The sequence below is a fragment of the Fundulus heteroclitus genome, chromosome 18 (genome assembly GCF_011125445.2).
Source record: "Fundulus heteroclitus isolate FHET01 chromosome 18, MU-UCD_Fhet_4.1, whole genome shotgun sequence".
Classification (NCBI taxonomy): domain Eukaryota; kingdom Metazoa; phylum Chordata; class Actinopteri; order Cyprinodontiformes; family Fundulidae; genus Fundulus; species Fundulus heteroclitus.
This window is the reverse complement of record NC_046378.1, coordinates 29,350,987-29,367,003: the sequence shown is the minus strand read 5'-3', so window position 1 is coordinate 29,367,003 and position 16,017 is coordinate 29,350,987. Positions and strand designations below refer to the sequence as shown.

Genomic DNA, 16,017 nt, shown 5'->3' with positions numbered 1-16,017 from the left:
ATCACCCTTACAGCAGCAAATGTATTTTGGAGAATTTCTGTGATTAACCAACATGAAGCACAACTGTGATGTGACATGAAAATAATACAAATCTAAAAATCTGTGGTGGGAATTTGTATTCAGCCCCTTTGTGCCAAAATGTGAACTAATGATGTTGCTCTCTCTCTCTCTCTCTCACTCTCTCTCTCTCTCTCTCTCTATATATATATATATAGAGAGATAGAGAGATGTAATAATATATATAGTGATAGGTGTATCTATTATATATATATTATATAATATATATATATATACTTACTATATTTGATATATAATAGATATATATAGAAACTTCTTACATTGTTATTATCCTCGAAATAATGCTCTGATCTATAGAACCTTCTACACATGGCATCCAAGTCTCTGCTTTTGAAGGAACAACCCTTTAGGTTTTGCTTAAAAGGGAGTTCAGCACCCTCAGAAGTTATGCATAAAAAGAACAAACGTTACAGTGCAGATTTAAAAATCCAATGTTAATCCAAATCTAATCTTCAATCTCATGTTTCGGTCCTCCGGCGGTGACTCCAGGAGAAACCTGATGACTACCTATACTGGATGGTGTCTCCCTTTGGCACCTAAAGCCTCTGAACTGTGGCTAAATAAATACATATTTCTTCAGATAAGGCAAGTTTTATTGCATGTAAAAGTGTTCTTCTATTTCTTTCTATTTTTCATTACAGTTCAGGTATGAATAAAGGTAATAGTGAACTAAACAATCTGAAAGAGCCATATTATAGCCATGTTTATTTTATGCATTTATTGCTGAGTGATTTCAGTGTAACAACAGAAACAGAAAAGTATTAGAATATATTTAATAAACATGATAATCCTGCCCATGTTACTTAACTGACATTTAATGTAAATGTTGCTCCATCTGCAGAGTGTGCCCTTACCCGCCCTGGGTTTGTTTTTGTGGTGCTATCATCGTACAAACACAACCGACTGTCCTGCTGTCCTCAGAATAACTGCTTCATCTATATGTAGCCCTAATCCCTAAGACGTGCACTGCTGATGTCCCTGACCGCTCGTCAGTGAACGTCCTGCAGAGCGAGAGGAGCATCAGCCCCCCGGTCAGCATGCAGATTCACAACAGCAGCCCTGCAAACAGGACACCTCCAGTCTGTGAGTAAATCATTTATCCCACAATTTCTCTTAATCTAAGGGTGAAATTTAAAGGGGACCACAGACTTTTTTTCATGAAATGCATGCAAAAACATTTTTGAAAAATACATATAAAATATCTTCTCTAACTTTGTGTGCTAAAAAAAAGCAGATGGCATTTTTAAATGTCAGGTGTATGCGTGTGAGTCTGGTGCTCTGAGTAAATATTGTGAAGTTACGAGCCTGTTAAAGCTTCCCGCTAAGTGACATAAGAGGCTTTTCAGTTCTCTGTACAGTATTTTAGGTAACAGTGAGTCTCGCTCATTGAAACGTGATTGTTATCTGCCGACAGGCTCTTATCACAGGGCGGAAATTTCACATTTCCTGTGTGCGCTTTGATAATTGCTCAATTTCCTTCTTATTATCGTGCTGTGCAGATCAATGTTTGGTCTTTGTTTCCCAAAAGATGCCCCGCCGGTGGAGAATTCAGCTAATCATCTGCAGAGGTTCATTTTAACTTGCAGAAATAATTGCTTTGCTCATGAAACAGTTAATTATTGTAGTTGTTGCTGTGGTAACCGTCAAGGTGTGTTTTTCTTCTTATTTGTCATAAGCAGTCAACATATGTTTTGCAAAGATATCCTAGATGTGGAAAAAGACTCCAAATCATCACGTTACTGCTGCACATTGTGAATAAGAAGGATTCTCGGCAGGACTGCAGTTTTTAAGGGGTTTGGAACATGTTGAATGATTGATTTCCTGGAAGTACGATCGTTTTTAAAACATTTTTTATATTGTGTTAGTGAAACTCAAGCTAGCATCACTTTGCTGAGCTCAAGGTGATTTAAGGTAATTTAAAACAAAGCATCATTTCTTCTGTGGGTCTTCTTTTCTGATACAAACGCAAACATGTCATTATTTTTAAATTAGTAGAAAAGTGCATTGCTAACAATTGGGAAATCTTTGATTAAGGAGGAGTGTTACAATTTAGTGTATTTCATTCAGTCCGTCATAGATCCTCATTGAAACAACAGTTTGTTGAGATAAAAGATGAAAGCTGCGCTCTTTTGTCTCTTATTTCACATCCAACCTTTGTTTTTAATGTGACAGAGAGCCTTGTTATGAGCTTGCAGCTTTAGCCTTCATGCAACTGCCTCAACAGCCACAAATACTTTATAAATCACCAGATCACCAAAGCAGCAACCAAGATAAAAATCTGTGTTCGCAGTGTCGACACTTGTTTCCGGTGAGCGATGCGCTCTGCTATGAATGGCTCTGGTTTATGCAGAAGACGTTATTAATCTTTACTGCTTCTTCAGTTCTCAGCATGGGTTAGAAGTAGTGAGAGAAATCAATAGGACCCTTCATTTGGCTCGGTGTTTAGATAATTGTCATTTGATCTTAACTGTTTGTGCAATGTGACCAAATGGCTTCCCATGTTCAGTACCGAAAAAGCGACTTGGATGCGTGTTAAACAACAGAAGAAGCCTAGTTGTCTCCGGTTTAAGCGGTTAGTATTGTCATGTCCTGGATGACTGAGAATCTACACCATAATTGGCGCCGTGACCTTCAATGTCCACTGGAGTGCTCTGCAGCCTGGATGAGAGTCGGCTTCTCTGAATCCATGGCCACAGCTCTCACCTGGAAAAACAGGTTGGGTGTCAGTGTTTGCCTCAAGTGGAGCAATTAAAGTATCTCGCTGCTAAGATACAGATAATAATAATAAAACTGATAATGGTTTGGTAAATTAAGCTGCAAATGCTAAAAAGAAAAATTAAAAAGTGGTTCCTACAAAAAGTTCAAAGCAATATGTTTGCTGTTGGTGCTGTTTGTATTGGTGTTATGCCCCGATTTAATTTACCTAGCAGTCTATTGAACTGATAGTCGAGGTCCCCTGTTATGTTGTGGGTTAGAATCTGAAATGTCCCGGAGTCAGGATCACCTCCAGGTCGAGCCGATGTTCTTGTACAAAAAGCTCTTCCTCACCAAAACAAACAAAAAAAAAAAAAAAAAAAACACGTTTCCATACTCCCCCTTTCACATCTCTCTCTTCATGCGTTCCTCTCAGTGCCGGGATGCGTCGCCGGCCCATCCCACTGAAACCACCCGTGGGACGTTCAACAGTGAGCAAGGCGGAGACATCAGGAAAACCATGAGCACTGACTCCGTCTTCAAACCAGAGATGGACTCAGACCCTCAGGGCGAGCTTGCCGACATGGTGGCATCCATGAACGTGGCTGCCAACCTCAAGACCCCTCCGAACGGCTACAGGTCGGGAGCGCCCAGGTCCGCCGCGGGCCAAAGGGCTCTCCTCGCAGACAGGAAGATGTCTCTACAGGAGAGGGGGAGCCGCGTGGCCCGGCAGCCCACCATCGAGACCAAACGGGTGTCCATCACGGACGCTGACGTGAGGAAACTCAAAACTGACAGTTTCAGACCCGAGGCTTTTCCTTTCTGAGACTAAAACTTCCCGTTTGACCTTTACAGGACTGTCTGCAGCTCAATCAGTATAAACTAAAGAAGGAGATCGGAAAGGTGACCCATCAACACGAAGCGCACTTGTTGGTATTTCGGATTGTTGATTCATAAAGCTCTTTTGTTTGTTCTCTGCAGGGCTCATATGGAGTGGTGAAACTAGCCTATAATGAAGATTCTGAACAGCACTATGTGAGTTAAGGGCTTTAAACTCATTCAAACTAATTGTGGTTTGGAGAAAACATCATTAACCTTATTTTTTTAATCAGGCAATGAAAGTTGTGTCAAAGAAGAAGCTCATGAAGCTGTGTGGATTTTTGCGTGAGTAAAATAAAACCTAGATGTTTCTACAGGTCGGTCTTGTTTCAGTCTTGTGTGGTGTTCAAAGGTTTGCATCCACTTGTTACTTTAAAGGGGACATATCATGCAAATTCCACTTTTTTAGCCATGAAAAACATTTTGGTGGGCACTCAAAGTCTCTGGGAGTGCAGACATTTTAATGTAGACGGGGTGTGAAGTGCCTCCTTTAGATTTATAGAGATGGCACCTAAACAAGTTGTTCTCTGACACACCTCAGAACTGGGGTGAAAGGGGATGACTTGCGGGTAAATTAATGAGGAATTCAGACCAAAGCCTTGCAGGTTCACTTTATATAGACCATAACTGAATGATTTCAATGTTAAACAGAACAGCCGAAAAGCATGGTATGTCCCCTTTATTGAAATTTACGCTGATTTGTAACAATTAATTTTTTCAAGGTGGAAACGCCCTTGTTTGTACCCACAAACTGGGCGAATAAAGTTGATTTTGATTCTGAGTCTGAATGATTATACAAGGTTCAGCTTTAATGTACTTTAAAGAAGCATGAATTGGATGCACCAGATTGAATTTACTGTGGATTTTCTCTAACCCACAGATGATTGAAATGGTGAATACAGGCTCAAGTATATATATATATATATATATATATATATATATATATATATATATATATATATATATATATATATATATATATATATATATATATATATATGCAACCTGACTGATATCTGGTTAATTGGCCCACGGGGAGTTGCACCTTTAGAACAAGCTTATTACAACCTTTTCCATAGTTCTGTCTGGATATTTGACCACCTTTCTCCTATGTGAATTAGTGCCGTTTACTAAGATTGGTTGATTTCCTGGCACAGACATGGCTCTCACGTATAGCTCAAACAGAGCCGAGGTTACGGGGTTTTGGGTCGGCCGGTTCAGAAGCTGTAATGCTAGGCTGCTTTGAATGAAATCTTTCTGAATGGTTTGATTGTGTTAAGATGTTAACTTTACATCAATCCCTCATGCTAAGCTAAGCTGTGGCGACAAACGGCTAATTAAAAGCCTAAATTAAACAAATGCTGTATGTGTGTGTGTCTGTACTTCCAGGCCGTCAGCCTCCTCAGGGATCAAACTCTGAGCAGAATCTGTTCCCCAAATTCATGCAGCCGCTGGAGAAAGTGTACAGAGAGATCGCCATCCTCAAGAAACTGGACCATCCGAACGTAGTTAAACTGGTGGAGGTGGGTGAGATGGCAACGCGCTGAAAGATACGACTGTAACAGGGAGCCACAGAGCAATGTGCAGCAAATAATCCAATTAATAATCTTAGCAGATTTCTTTCCAGATCAGAAGATGAATTGCAATAACTATTTATATAGTGTAATTATAATTAAACAAACAGTAACGTTAGCGTGTCTTTCAGGTGCTTGATGACCCTGAAGAAGATGGACTTCACATGGGTAGGGAATCATTCACCTTTTCGCCTGTGGCATAACAGTCCATAATAGAATAATTTGATCATTACATTCTGATACCTTTGTCCTTAAGCCTTCGAACTGGTGAAAGAGGGGTAGGTTTTACATATTAATCCATCAGTTTGATATTTTAGATGGCAGGGGAGGCCACCATGAGATGCGATAAGATGTTTACGTGTGGTTTTTATATCTCCTCCCCACCGCAGGCCGGTGATGGAGGTGCCTACAGCCGACCCTTTAACCGAGGATCAGGCTCGCTTTTACTTCAGAGACGTGGTCCTGGGAATAGAGTACCGTAAGTTACAGGACTGGGCGCGTTTTCATGAAAAGCTCTTGGGTCAGAAGAACACTTGTTTCATTCAAGGGTGGATGCTGATGTTTAAAATCAGTTTAGTGAGAGGACAAAAAGCTTTGTGAAGAGCCACAATTTATTTAAATACCATCAGTCTCTCACTTACGCTAAAACTGCAGCGTCGTACGCATCGGCCTATAATTGTTAAATAAAAAGAGTCAGAACTAGAAGATAATATATTCAAATATTTAAATGTCTGAAAGCTTAAAATTCTAAAATTTATACAACAGAAAACAACCCAAATTCTTAAATATCAGGAAAAACTTCAGGTTTTTACACAACATGTGCTGTTGCGTTGCTTCCTGAGATGTACATTATGCTTTACTAAAAAATTATAGGCCTGTTTTGCTGTAATATGCTTTTTGCATCCACTCTTTTTTTTTTTTTTTTGCATGTTTCAAAAGTTTTTTTTGGGTAAAAAACTTGTTCATTTATTTATAAATAAATCATTTAAGTACATTTTTGTACCTACAAACTGTACAAAACATAATCGTTTGGTATATTGTGTTGTAAAAAATAATATTAATCTTTGTGGAAATTTATTTGTACGTATTTATTGCAGGATTTTCCAACTAACAGTTTAATTTATCTTTATTTTGATAATTTTATTCTTTTTATGCAATAAAATAATGTATTTAATCACGTTTTTAAGATTTTCAGAGATGCATTTAGATCATCAATGATAACTAAGCCTTGCATCTTTGTGTATTAATGTGTGTGTTTGTAGTGCACTACCACAAGATCATCCACCGAGACATCAAACCCTCCAACCTGCTGCTCGGGGACGACGGTCACGTCAAGATCGCAGACTTCGGCGTCAGTAACCAGTTTGAGGGGCCTGATGCCCTCCTGTCAAGCACGGCGGGGACGCCGGCCTTCATGGCTCCTGAGATGATGAGCGAGCACCAGCATAGCTTCAGTGGGAAGGTGAGATGTTCACCGGTGGATTTCTGTTTGTGCTTTACTGACAGACCACCAGCACGGAGCTCACCAGTGACGTCGGTGTGTTCGTTTGTTCCGCAGGCGTTAGACGTGTGGGCGATGGGGATCACACTGTACTGCTTTGTCTTCGGGGAGGTAATGTCGCCTGCGGCACGCTTGTAAAGCATTCACGATCTAAAATTTTATTTAAAATGCATGTATTATTTTTGACCTGATTCTCTTTTTCCAGTGCCCATTTTATGACGAGTACGTTATTTCTCTGCACAATAAGATCAAGAACAAGCCTTTGGAGTTTCCAGAAAGGTAACCAAACATGACTGAATGTTTACCAAAAGCCTCTAAATATCACATTAAACTATGAAGGCTCTGAAGCAGGAAGTCCTTTTGCTGACCAGAGAGACTTTATTTGTACTTTTTTGTTGCAATTAACAGTGATTTGCAATATGAGTTCAACATTAAGGGAGTAACACACTATATTCTTTATTCCTCTTGTCATGGTTACATGTTTTCCTCTGTATTGATGCCGTTGATCTTGACGTTGGCTTCTATCATGTCTGCAGGGTGGTTCTGTTTTGTTAGTGAAGCCTAATAATGGCCTTTTTGTTTTACTCCATTTGCATAGTTGAACTTTGGGATTTATCTTGAATTCTTGCGTAAACAGGGTTTTCTTTAAATAAAATGGTCTAATAAGGTATTTGCCTGTAGAAATTGGGGGGGGGGGCTTTTCTCCATCAGAGGTCCTTTGTTTTGCATCACTTCTAATTGCAAAGCTCTTGAAAAATGTTTAGGTTTATAGTATATACTACAGTCACAGGGAACATTTTTCCAGAAACCACAGCGATTTGAGGAGCAATTATACCCTTCTCCATTTTCACTGCTTCTACCAAGGTAAACAAAAAAAAAAAAAAACTCGATCAACTGTGCAAAAATGTACCCAAAATAAAAGCACTGTTGGGAGGTAGCCATCTTCATATTGTGCTGAACGTTAGGGTTTTTCTCTCTGCCTTAAAGTCTCACTGGATCTTCTCAATGCTGATTCCAGACAGCCAAATTTGTGGTCATTCTGCCAAAGTTGAGCTTTGAACCTCTCCAAAATCTCTTCCATCACTTCAGCGAGTTCAGGAACCGTAGCTGGCCTGCAGTTCTGCTCACACAGCATTTCAGTCTGAGTGGTATCGGACATATTCACGTTCAGGCAGCGTTGACATGGGCCAAAACTGCTGCCGATGTTTGGGGAATTTCCTGATACTCCAAAAAGCAGAAATCCTGTTATCATAAATCCAAGTTTGAATTCATTTTTAACATCATCGACTGACAAAATGGAGAGACACACAATCCTCCTCCCAGGAGTCCACTGTGTGTCCAGCAAATGTGCCACCAGGGCATAAAGGCTGTCCTTTACCCAGAATTTGATCAATTGCTTTGATAGACCAGCAGACCAGATCAATAATTTACAATCTTCGAGGATATGTAAAAAGAGGCTCCAAAAAGATCGATAGAAGCAGAAGCAGGGCAGATATGAGGGAGGGAGAGGGGAAAGGAGGAAAAAGAATATTCTGATGCAGAACTGCACATTTTGTAACCCCTGAACCACACCCGCTCTTTTGGATGTCACTGACTGACCTGCAAGACATTTTTTTTTTTTTTTTTATGGAAATGCTTCCTTTTCCTCAGGTGGTAGACTTTTTAATGATAAATGGACTTTGGTTGCAGTAAGGGCTGCACAACAAATCATCATCCCAATATCAATATGCCCCTTATTTTTAATATGGCAAATAATGTTTACACATACAGTAGTTGTTGTTTATTATTTCCACTTTACGTGAATACCCACTTTGCATTTTATTAGAAATTATTCCTGCTGGATAGAGTCTCCCTCCCGTAGGTCTCCACGCGACACAGAGTATGGAACTGGATATAGAGAATATCAGAAGTAACAAGGTTACAGTTTTCTGGATTGTTTTTGCATTAAACTTCAAATACAACCAGAAGAAGTTAAGTAACTGAGAGGAAAAGCTAAACAGAATCAGGTAAAATACAAACTACACTTGTTTTTTATTTTGAGAACTCTTAGCCTTATTCCGGGTCTTCCTTTTGAATTTTGGAGTGGTTATGGTCACCTGCTGTAAAGATTAATCTGGTATTGCATTTAAGTGGCTGTTAACTTCTGACATAAGAGACCTTTAACAGATGGAATAAAAACAGTTTTTGTTGATGCTTTACTAACAGCCCTTCAATAAGCCACGAGTTGAAGGATCTTATTGAAAGAATGCTGGATAAAAACCCTGCAACAAGAATCACCATCCCGGAAATAAAGGTGAGACTGCGAACACTAAACGCTGCAGCATGACAGGTGTGAACTTGCTTATGTTGGTGTGTGTGTGTGTGTGTGTGTGTGTGTTGCTGTTGCAGCTCCATCCTTGGGTGACAGAGAACGGCTCGAATCCTCTCCCTCTGGAGGAGGAGCACTGTGCGGCGCTGGAGGTCACCGACGAGGACGTGCAGAACAGCGTTAAACTCATCCCCAGCCTGTCCGCTGTGGTGAGCAGCGCTCTGTCCAGCACCTCCCTGAATAATTACTCGACTGTGGCATTTATGTTTGCTTGCAAAATATGCAACAGTTGCAATGTTTTCTGTGGAGGTTAATGATTATATTGTTGCCTTGCAAAGGTATTTGGAAACCTGGAACTTTTTCCACAGCAACTACAAACTTTCATCTATTTTATTGGAATTTATTTTTATGACTGACCCGCACAACATTGTGCATAATTGTAAATTAGAAGAAATATAATACAGATTTTTCCAGAATTATTTAAAGTGTGGCAAGGACATCTATTCAGCCACATTTACTCTGATATCCCTAAATAAAATCCAGTGAGTAGTTGTCTTGTAATCAAAAGGTTGAGAGTTTGATTCCAGCTTTCCCTTGTCACATGTGGATTGTGCCCCTTGCCCAGGGGCACATGTGACAAGTTGCCTACTGAGCTGCGTATCGCTGTATAAATGTGTTAGGGAGTGTGATTGGGTGAATACAGTGGTTTGAGTGGTTGGTATGACAGGAAAAATGCTATATAAAAAACTTAATTAATGAATAAAGTCCAACTGAGTGTAATTAAATCTAAATATTAATAATTTTTAGCAGACGGTGATCCGGTTAGATCACACCAAACCCCAAACCTTTTGGCATACATGCAAGGCCCAACAATCGGTGGGAAACTGGCAACGCACATCATCCTGAATGCACCGTCCCTTGCAGTAAAATGTGGCAGAGGCAGCATCATGCTGTGTGATGCTTCGCTTTATCAGGGACAGGGAAGCTGGACAGAGTTCATGGGAAGATGGATGGAGCTAAAGACAGGGCACTACTGAACGAAAAGAGTTGAAAGTGAGGCGGAAGTCAGTCTTCCAGTAGGACAACAAACCTAAACATACAGTTAGAGCAACGCTGGAATGGCATAGAGCAAAGGTTTTTCATGTGGATGGCCCAGTCAGGGTTTGGACCTAAATCTAATTAAGAATCTGTGGCAGAACCTGAACATTTTCGTATGTCTATGCTCCTCATTCAGTCTGACTGAGCCTAAGCATTCATGCAGGAAGAAGAATGAAAAATAATAATTTCAAGCTCTAAGAGTCTTGCATGTAAAACCTCAATAACATGCATTTAGTTTTGTAGTTATAATGTAAAAAGGTTCATTTGAAATTAATAATTATGCACGTCGGGATGTGCTGCCAGTGTAGCTACTTACTGTTAACTACTGTTTAACTACTGCTACTTTTTGCTTAATTGTTTTTTACCCTCATTAATTGGTCATAAATTATCATTCAACTTGCAGATGATCAAATGCAACTTTTGTCATTAATCTTAACATGAACATACTTTGCAAATATACTTTATATTGTCATAAAGGCACACGGATATTCACTATGACTCGTTTACTTTTGTGGATTTGTATTATTTTCATGCCAAAGTGTTCGTTGCGGGTGTCAATATCAGCATTCTATAGGTTGGCAGATGTTATGATACCATCCAGTGTTTTGAAAAGTGTTTGCTGAGTAGGCTTTAGAAAAAAAAAGGTTTTGCATATCTGTAGAGACTCTTTCTGACGTCCGCTGCAGATTCTTGTGAAGTCCATGCTGAGGAAGCGCTCCTTCGGTAATCCCTTTGAGTGTCAGGGCAGACGGGCGGAGAGGTCCATGTCTGCCCCCGGTCTTCTTACGTAAGTAGCCTACTCTGCAAATCCCGTCTGCTCCTCTCTGCCAGCTCTGCGATTAGTCCTCTAACGGAACAAAGCAAGCGAGCAGATGCTTGGATTAAAAATAGATCAGTTCCATACTTCACATGTAGCGTGTCGCTCACACATAGCCCGCATGCATGCCAACGCCGTCGCTCTGAAGAGCTCTTCGTGGCTGTGTACTTGCTGAAAGCATTTGTTTTTGTTATTGGTGGACTTGATGAGGGCCTCTGCGGCAGCGATCATGGCTGCGCTGCCTTTGTTTTCCATTAGCAAGTTGATCTTGTCAATGAGGGGCACGGCTAATTGACCCCTCCTCCCCACTGGTGAAGAGAAGTGGAGCTGCAGCCACAACCTCCTCCTCCTCCACAACCCGCCCAGCCGCCAGCACTGCAAAAACAGAACTAAAAATAAGTTACATTTTCTTAAAATAAGTGTATTTGTTCTTGATTTGAGCAGGTAAATAAGACTATTTGCCAATGGAATAAGATTTTTCCTCTTAAAATAGGAACAATTCATCTCCATCATCTTATTTCAAGTGCAGGATGTCTAATTATCTTATTTTAGGGGTAAAGATACTCATTCCATTGGCAGATAATCTTATTTACTGGCTCAAATCGAGGACAAATAGACTAACTTTTAAGAACATTTTACTTGTTTTTGCATCCGTTTTTGCAGTGAGGAGGACTGCAGCATCCAGCGTTGGGCTCTCCCACCCACTGAAACAGCCCGGCACGTTAAATAACATATGCTGATATATGCGCTGCAGTGCTTAATAAGAACTTTGAATAAATGTATGCGATTATTTGTCAGTTGTTCAGGCGCAGCGCAGTGTGTAAAAAAAATCTAGATGATTTTCCTCATTTCAGACGTAGTCTAAATCCAACTGAGTTAATTCCAGTTAATTATCACTGAAATTCAAAGGATCTACATTTAAAATAATTAAGTATTTTTTTGTGTGTGCTGGTTAACAAATAAATGGCCACAGACCTTTCAGATTTTCAGAGCCAAAATGGTTTACTGCATTATTATTGTTATCCCTGTTGATGCTGCTGTTGAACATTACGACTACACGGTGCGTTTTAAAAGATGATTAGCAATAACCCGTTTTAAATGATGAGTCCTTTTTTTAAGTTAACCTTTTATAATAAAGGTAGCAGTAAGTGCTCCACGCAATAAGGCAGCCTCGCATGACTGGCTTTAAAGGATGACGGGGCTTTTAAAAGGAAATTGCTTGGTCTTGCTGAATTTCCAGCCTTTTCAGCAGCAGCACCTCTGAAGAGCTGCTTGCTTTCCTGCATGAGTCTCCAACCTACACCCACGGGCCACTTTGTTAGGTACACCATGCCAGTGGCAGGTTTGACCCCCTTTTGCCTTCAGAACTGCACAAAATCTTTGTGGCACAGATTCAACAAGGCGTCAGAAATATTGTTCAGAGATTTTCGTCCATGTTGACATGATAGCATCAACTCTCCGTGTCATCTTCATTAAACCAGTCTGAGATGAGGAGCTTTGGGACGTGGTGCATTATCCAGCTGGAAGGAGCCATCAGTACATGGTTACAGCGTGGTCAAACGGGGCATCCCAGCAGGCGTTTAAAGAGTGCTGAAGGGGTAATAAAGATCCCGAATTGTTCCAAGAAAATATCCTCTATGCCATTACACCGCCCGCCTGAGGCATTGATACAAGGCCGATGGATGAACGCTTGCTTATATTCAATTCTGATCATTCGTCTGAATGTTGCCGGTGAAATCAAGACTTATATGCAAGGTGAGGATTAGGGTCATTGTTCCATTTTGATGAGCTCATGGAAATTGCAGCCTCATGTTGCTGTTCTTAGCTGTAGTCCATCTGCTACAATTAGTTGTCTTCAGGGAGGGCATTTTTTACATTCCTTGGTTGTAACAAGGCGTTATTTGTGTTATAGATGCCTTTCTAACTCCTCCAACCAGTCTTAACGTTCATCTCTGACATCAGTGTGGCCCGCTGGATATTTCTTCTTCTTCAGGCTATTCTATATGAAGCCAGGAGATGACTGTGTGTAAAAATCCCAGGAGACCAGCAAGTTTCTAAAACACGTAGGCCAGTCCGTCTGCCACGCACAGCCTATTCCAATTTAAAGTCACTTAAAATACTAATTTATTCCAGTTGTAATGCTCAATTAGATCTTCAGCATGAGTTTTCTTATCTACAATTCGATGCCTAGTTGTATTGAGTTCCCACCATGTGACTGGCTTCCTGTGTTAATGATCATTTCAATGTCCAGCCAAAGCTTACTGAGACCAACAGTGTAGCAATTAGCTGGTCTGAATTCACTTTGTTGAACAATATCTTTGAGTCTTAAAATAGAAATGTACTCATTATAACATTAGTTAGCATAAAAAAAACTTAAAAATGAACCCCTTGTCATTTTGCTGTAATTTTTCAAGTGTAAAACCAAGCAGTAGTTATCTGTTATTAAAAATACAAAATGTTTAGTTTCTACCATTTCCAGACTTTAATCTAACCTAAACCATGACCTTCTTACTGTTGCTCTACACCTTCAGTACTAAACTATTAATCTTCCCACAATACTCTCGCCTATTTTTCTAAATACCACCTTTTAAACTGCAAAATTTAAAAGTCAAATGTGTTCATGGCAAAGTGTGTAGGGGTGTAAACTCTGGCTTCTTATATCATATCTTCTTGCAGAGGATCTTGGGGCTTACTGGGGTCTTCACCTCTGCCTCATCCTTCGAGGTAAATTGTCGTGAAAAAAAGCGTCTGATTTTTTTTTTCTATGTATTATTTTAAATTAAAACATTTGGGTTAGTGTCTCGTGGCTGAGCTTCGTTAGTAGCGCTTCATATGGAGCTTCGCTCATCATGTTTGTTTTCGCCTTAAGAGGATTTAAATTGGACAAAACAAAACAAACTCTCCTCTGTAACCAAAAAAAATAATAATAATAATTTGATGATGATGTGGTTCCATTGCTTCCTGTCTCCTCTTGGATGAAAACTGATGAGCTGCGCTTTAAAGCTGACAGACACTGTGTTGTTTCTAGCGTAGTGACGCCTCTTCGTCCTTACCCTCGTCATCTGCTATCTCACTCAGTAAATTCGTTAGCTTGAATAAATGGTTTGTCTCTCACAGGAAGATCAGCAGAGAAGGGAGCCGAGAAGGAGAGCTGGAGGACTTGTACGAAGACGAATCATTCACAGATGGTGCAGATTAAAGTGACACGTTTAGATTAAAGCAACAGGGAGGCAGCAGAAAGGCGAGATTTTGTACTTTTCTTTGGTCCTTTTCATTGTCCCCCTTTTTTTTTTTTGCTTTTGTTCCATACTCACTGTGCTCATACACAGACAGTCCTTTTCCACCTCTGTGAAGATGATCTTGACATTAAATTTAGCTTTAAAACAACACACTAGCTGTACATAAGAGTCCGAATAGATGTCGTTCTGTCCATTGTGTTTTTGTTATAACTGGCATGTGAGTCAGTGGATGTCAAATTTATTTGTTGACTAAAATGTGATTATTATCCCCCCCAAAAAAAGTATTTGTAAGTTTTCCTGCAGCACCTAAAAATATAAAAGTCATTATATTTAAACAGGGTGTAATACAGTCTCTCAGGGTAATGTTCGTTATTGAACACTAGATGGCAGCGTTTTGTAACTTCTGTTATTTCGTTACATGAAAGCCTTTATTCATTTTGTATTCATTTTTTTAAGGTTTATACTTAACCCTAAAGAAAAATTTAAATGAACTTTTTCCCCTCAATCCATAAATATTTTTTTATTATGACTATTTTTTACTTTAGTCTTGTCAGGTTCTGAATTTTGAGTGAACTTGAGTTCAAAGACCAGGAACAGGGCGTTGTTGCCTAAACGAGAATCTACTCTGCTGAAGTTCCTAAGAGCAAGCAGACTGAACACAGTCAAGGTCCAAAGCCTAGTTCACTCATGAAATTCACACAGCAGTTCTTGAAAGTCCAACTAATTATGTTAGAAATTCCAGGCTTTTTGTCATGTAAAAATATGAATAAATTATTTCAAAACTTTGCCCCATATAATTTGATTATATCTAGTACATCTAGTACAATTTAATTTTAAAATCTATTAGGATGAAGAGGACAAAAAAAGGTAATATTATCTGGTTGCCCAAGTTTGTACACCCTTAAACTAATACTGTGTATTAAATCCTTCTGAGTACACACCTGACCTCCATTAGGCTTTTAAGGCTTTAAATAACAAGCATTTCCCACTGATCCATGAGTTTTTAGTTTATTGTATTTTCATTTTGTGCAGTTTTTATTGTTTTATCCTGTTGTACTTTGAGATATTTCTTTAAACGAAAAGTGTTTTACAAATAAACGTATTAAGATGATCATTATTCTGCTGTGGTTATTCTGCTGAACCTGAAACAAACTTCAGCTGTCCTTACAGGAATTTCTTAAAATCTTCTTATTTCCTTCAGCTACTACCAGACTATACAGAGAAATTAAAAAAAAAAGATAACGATCTTAGCCTACAAAGGTATAGGTCAGATGAAGCGTTTGAAAATGACCACCGCATTAAATATAAACTACGGCACATTGCAAAAAAAGACAATTTCAGAAAATATGCAACAACAGGGATAATACAAAAGCTGGGCATTTCTCCTAAAAAAAGCAAAAAGCGAGACAAAAAACTGGTGAGGATGCTGCCAACCTGGAGCGCTGAAGGAGCTGTAGGAATTTCCGCTGAGTACTGGTCCTCTTCTACTTGTGCCACCAGTCTCCTATGCTTTCCATAAGTCTGGATGAATAAGTATGTTTGCAGGACAGAAGTGTATTATTCCAAATAAAACGTACAGTCGTGAATCAGATAAACATCGGCATATCTTGATTCAGGATGCTGAAAGACTCCTACTAAAGAGGACTCACTGTTGAGATGAATCTGAAGGTGTTTCAACCGATTTAAAGCAGTGCCCATTTATTCAACCAGGTTAATGCAGCAATTCTTCTTCTAACAGATTTGTTCCCCTTAAAAGCTTTATAACTATGTATCATCATCTGTTTTTTTTAGCTTATAAACAGTGTCAGTTGTTGCAGGGATGCACCCCC

At 39.5% G+C, this 16,017-nt stretch overlaps 1 protein-coding gene across 2 annotated transcripts; it reads left to right on the top strand.

The window, feature by feature from the left end:
* Positions 1-958: 958 nt before the first annotated feature.
* Positions 959-15,299, top strand: camkk1b (calcium/calmodulin-dependent protein kinase kinase 1, alpha b). 2 transcript variants are annotated; one of them, XM_012851670.3, is made up of 17 exons: positions 960-1,161; positions 3,209-3,547; positions 3,628-3,675; positions 3,754-3,807; positions 3,885-3,936; positions 5,041-5,174; positions 5,357-5,393; positions 5,482-5,503; positions 5,615-5,703; positions 6,488-6,687; positions 6,784-6,837; positions 6,932-7,005; positions 8,932-9,019; positions 9,115-9,243; positions 10,819-10,919; positions 13,626-13,673; positions 14,067-15,299. In XM_012851670.3, exons 2-17 carry the CDS (start codon positions 3,293-3,295, stop codon positions 14,146-14,148), a joined length of 1,467 nt encoding a protein of 488 aa, XP_012707124.1. In that variant the 5' UTR covers positions 960-1,161; positions 3,209-3,292; the 3' UTR covers positions 14,149-15,299. The 2 variants fall into 2 exon arrangements, with proteins under 2 accessions (XP_012707125.1, XP_012707124.1); XM_012851671.3 differs by lacking the exon at positions 13,626-13,673 and having other exon boundaries at positions 959-1,161.
* The last annotated feature ends 718 nt before the right edge of the window (positions 15,300-16,017 follow it).

Bases quoted from the DNA above. Each gene is read 5' to 3' on its own strand.
- camkk1b (XM_012851670.3), top strand. From the start codon at position 3,293: ATGAGCACTGACTCCGTCTTCAAACCAGAGATGGACTCAGACCCTCAG. The intron at 3,808-3,884 runs GTGAGTTAAGGG...TTTTTTAATCAG, and splicing joins AAGATTCTGAACAGCACTAT to GCAATGAAAGTTGTGTCAAA. The intron at 13,674-14,066 runs GTAAATTGTCGT...TGTCTCTCACAG, and splicing joins CCTCTGCCTCATCCTTCGAG to GAAGATCAGCAGAGAAGGGA.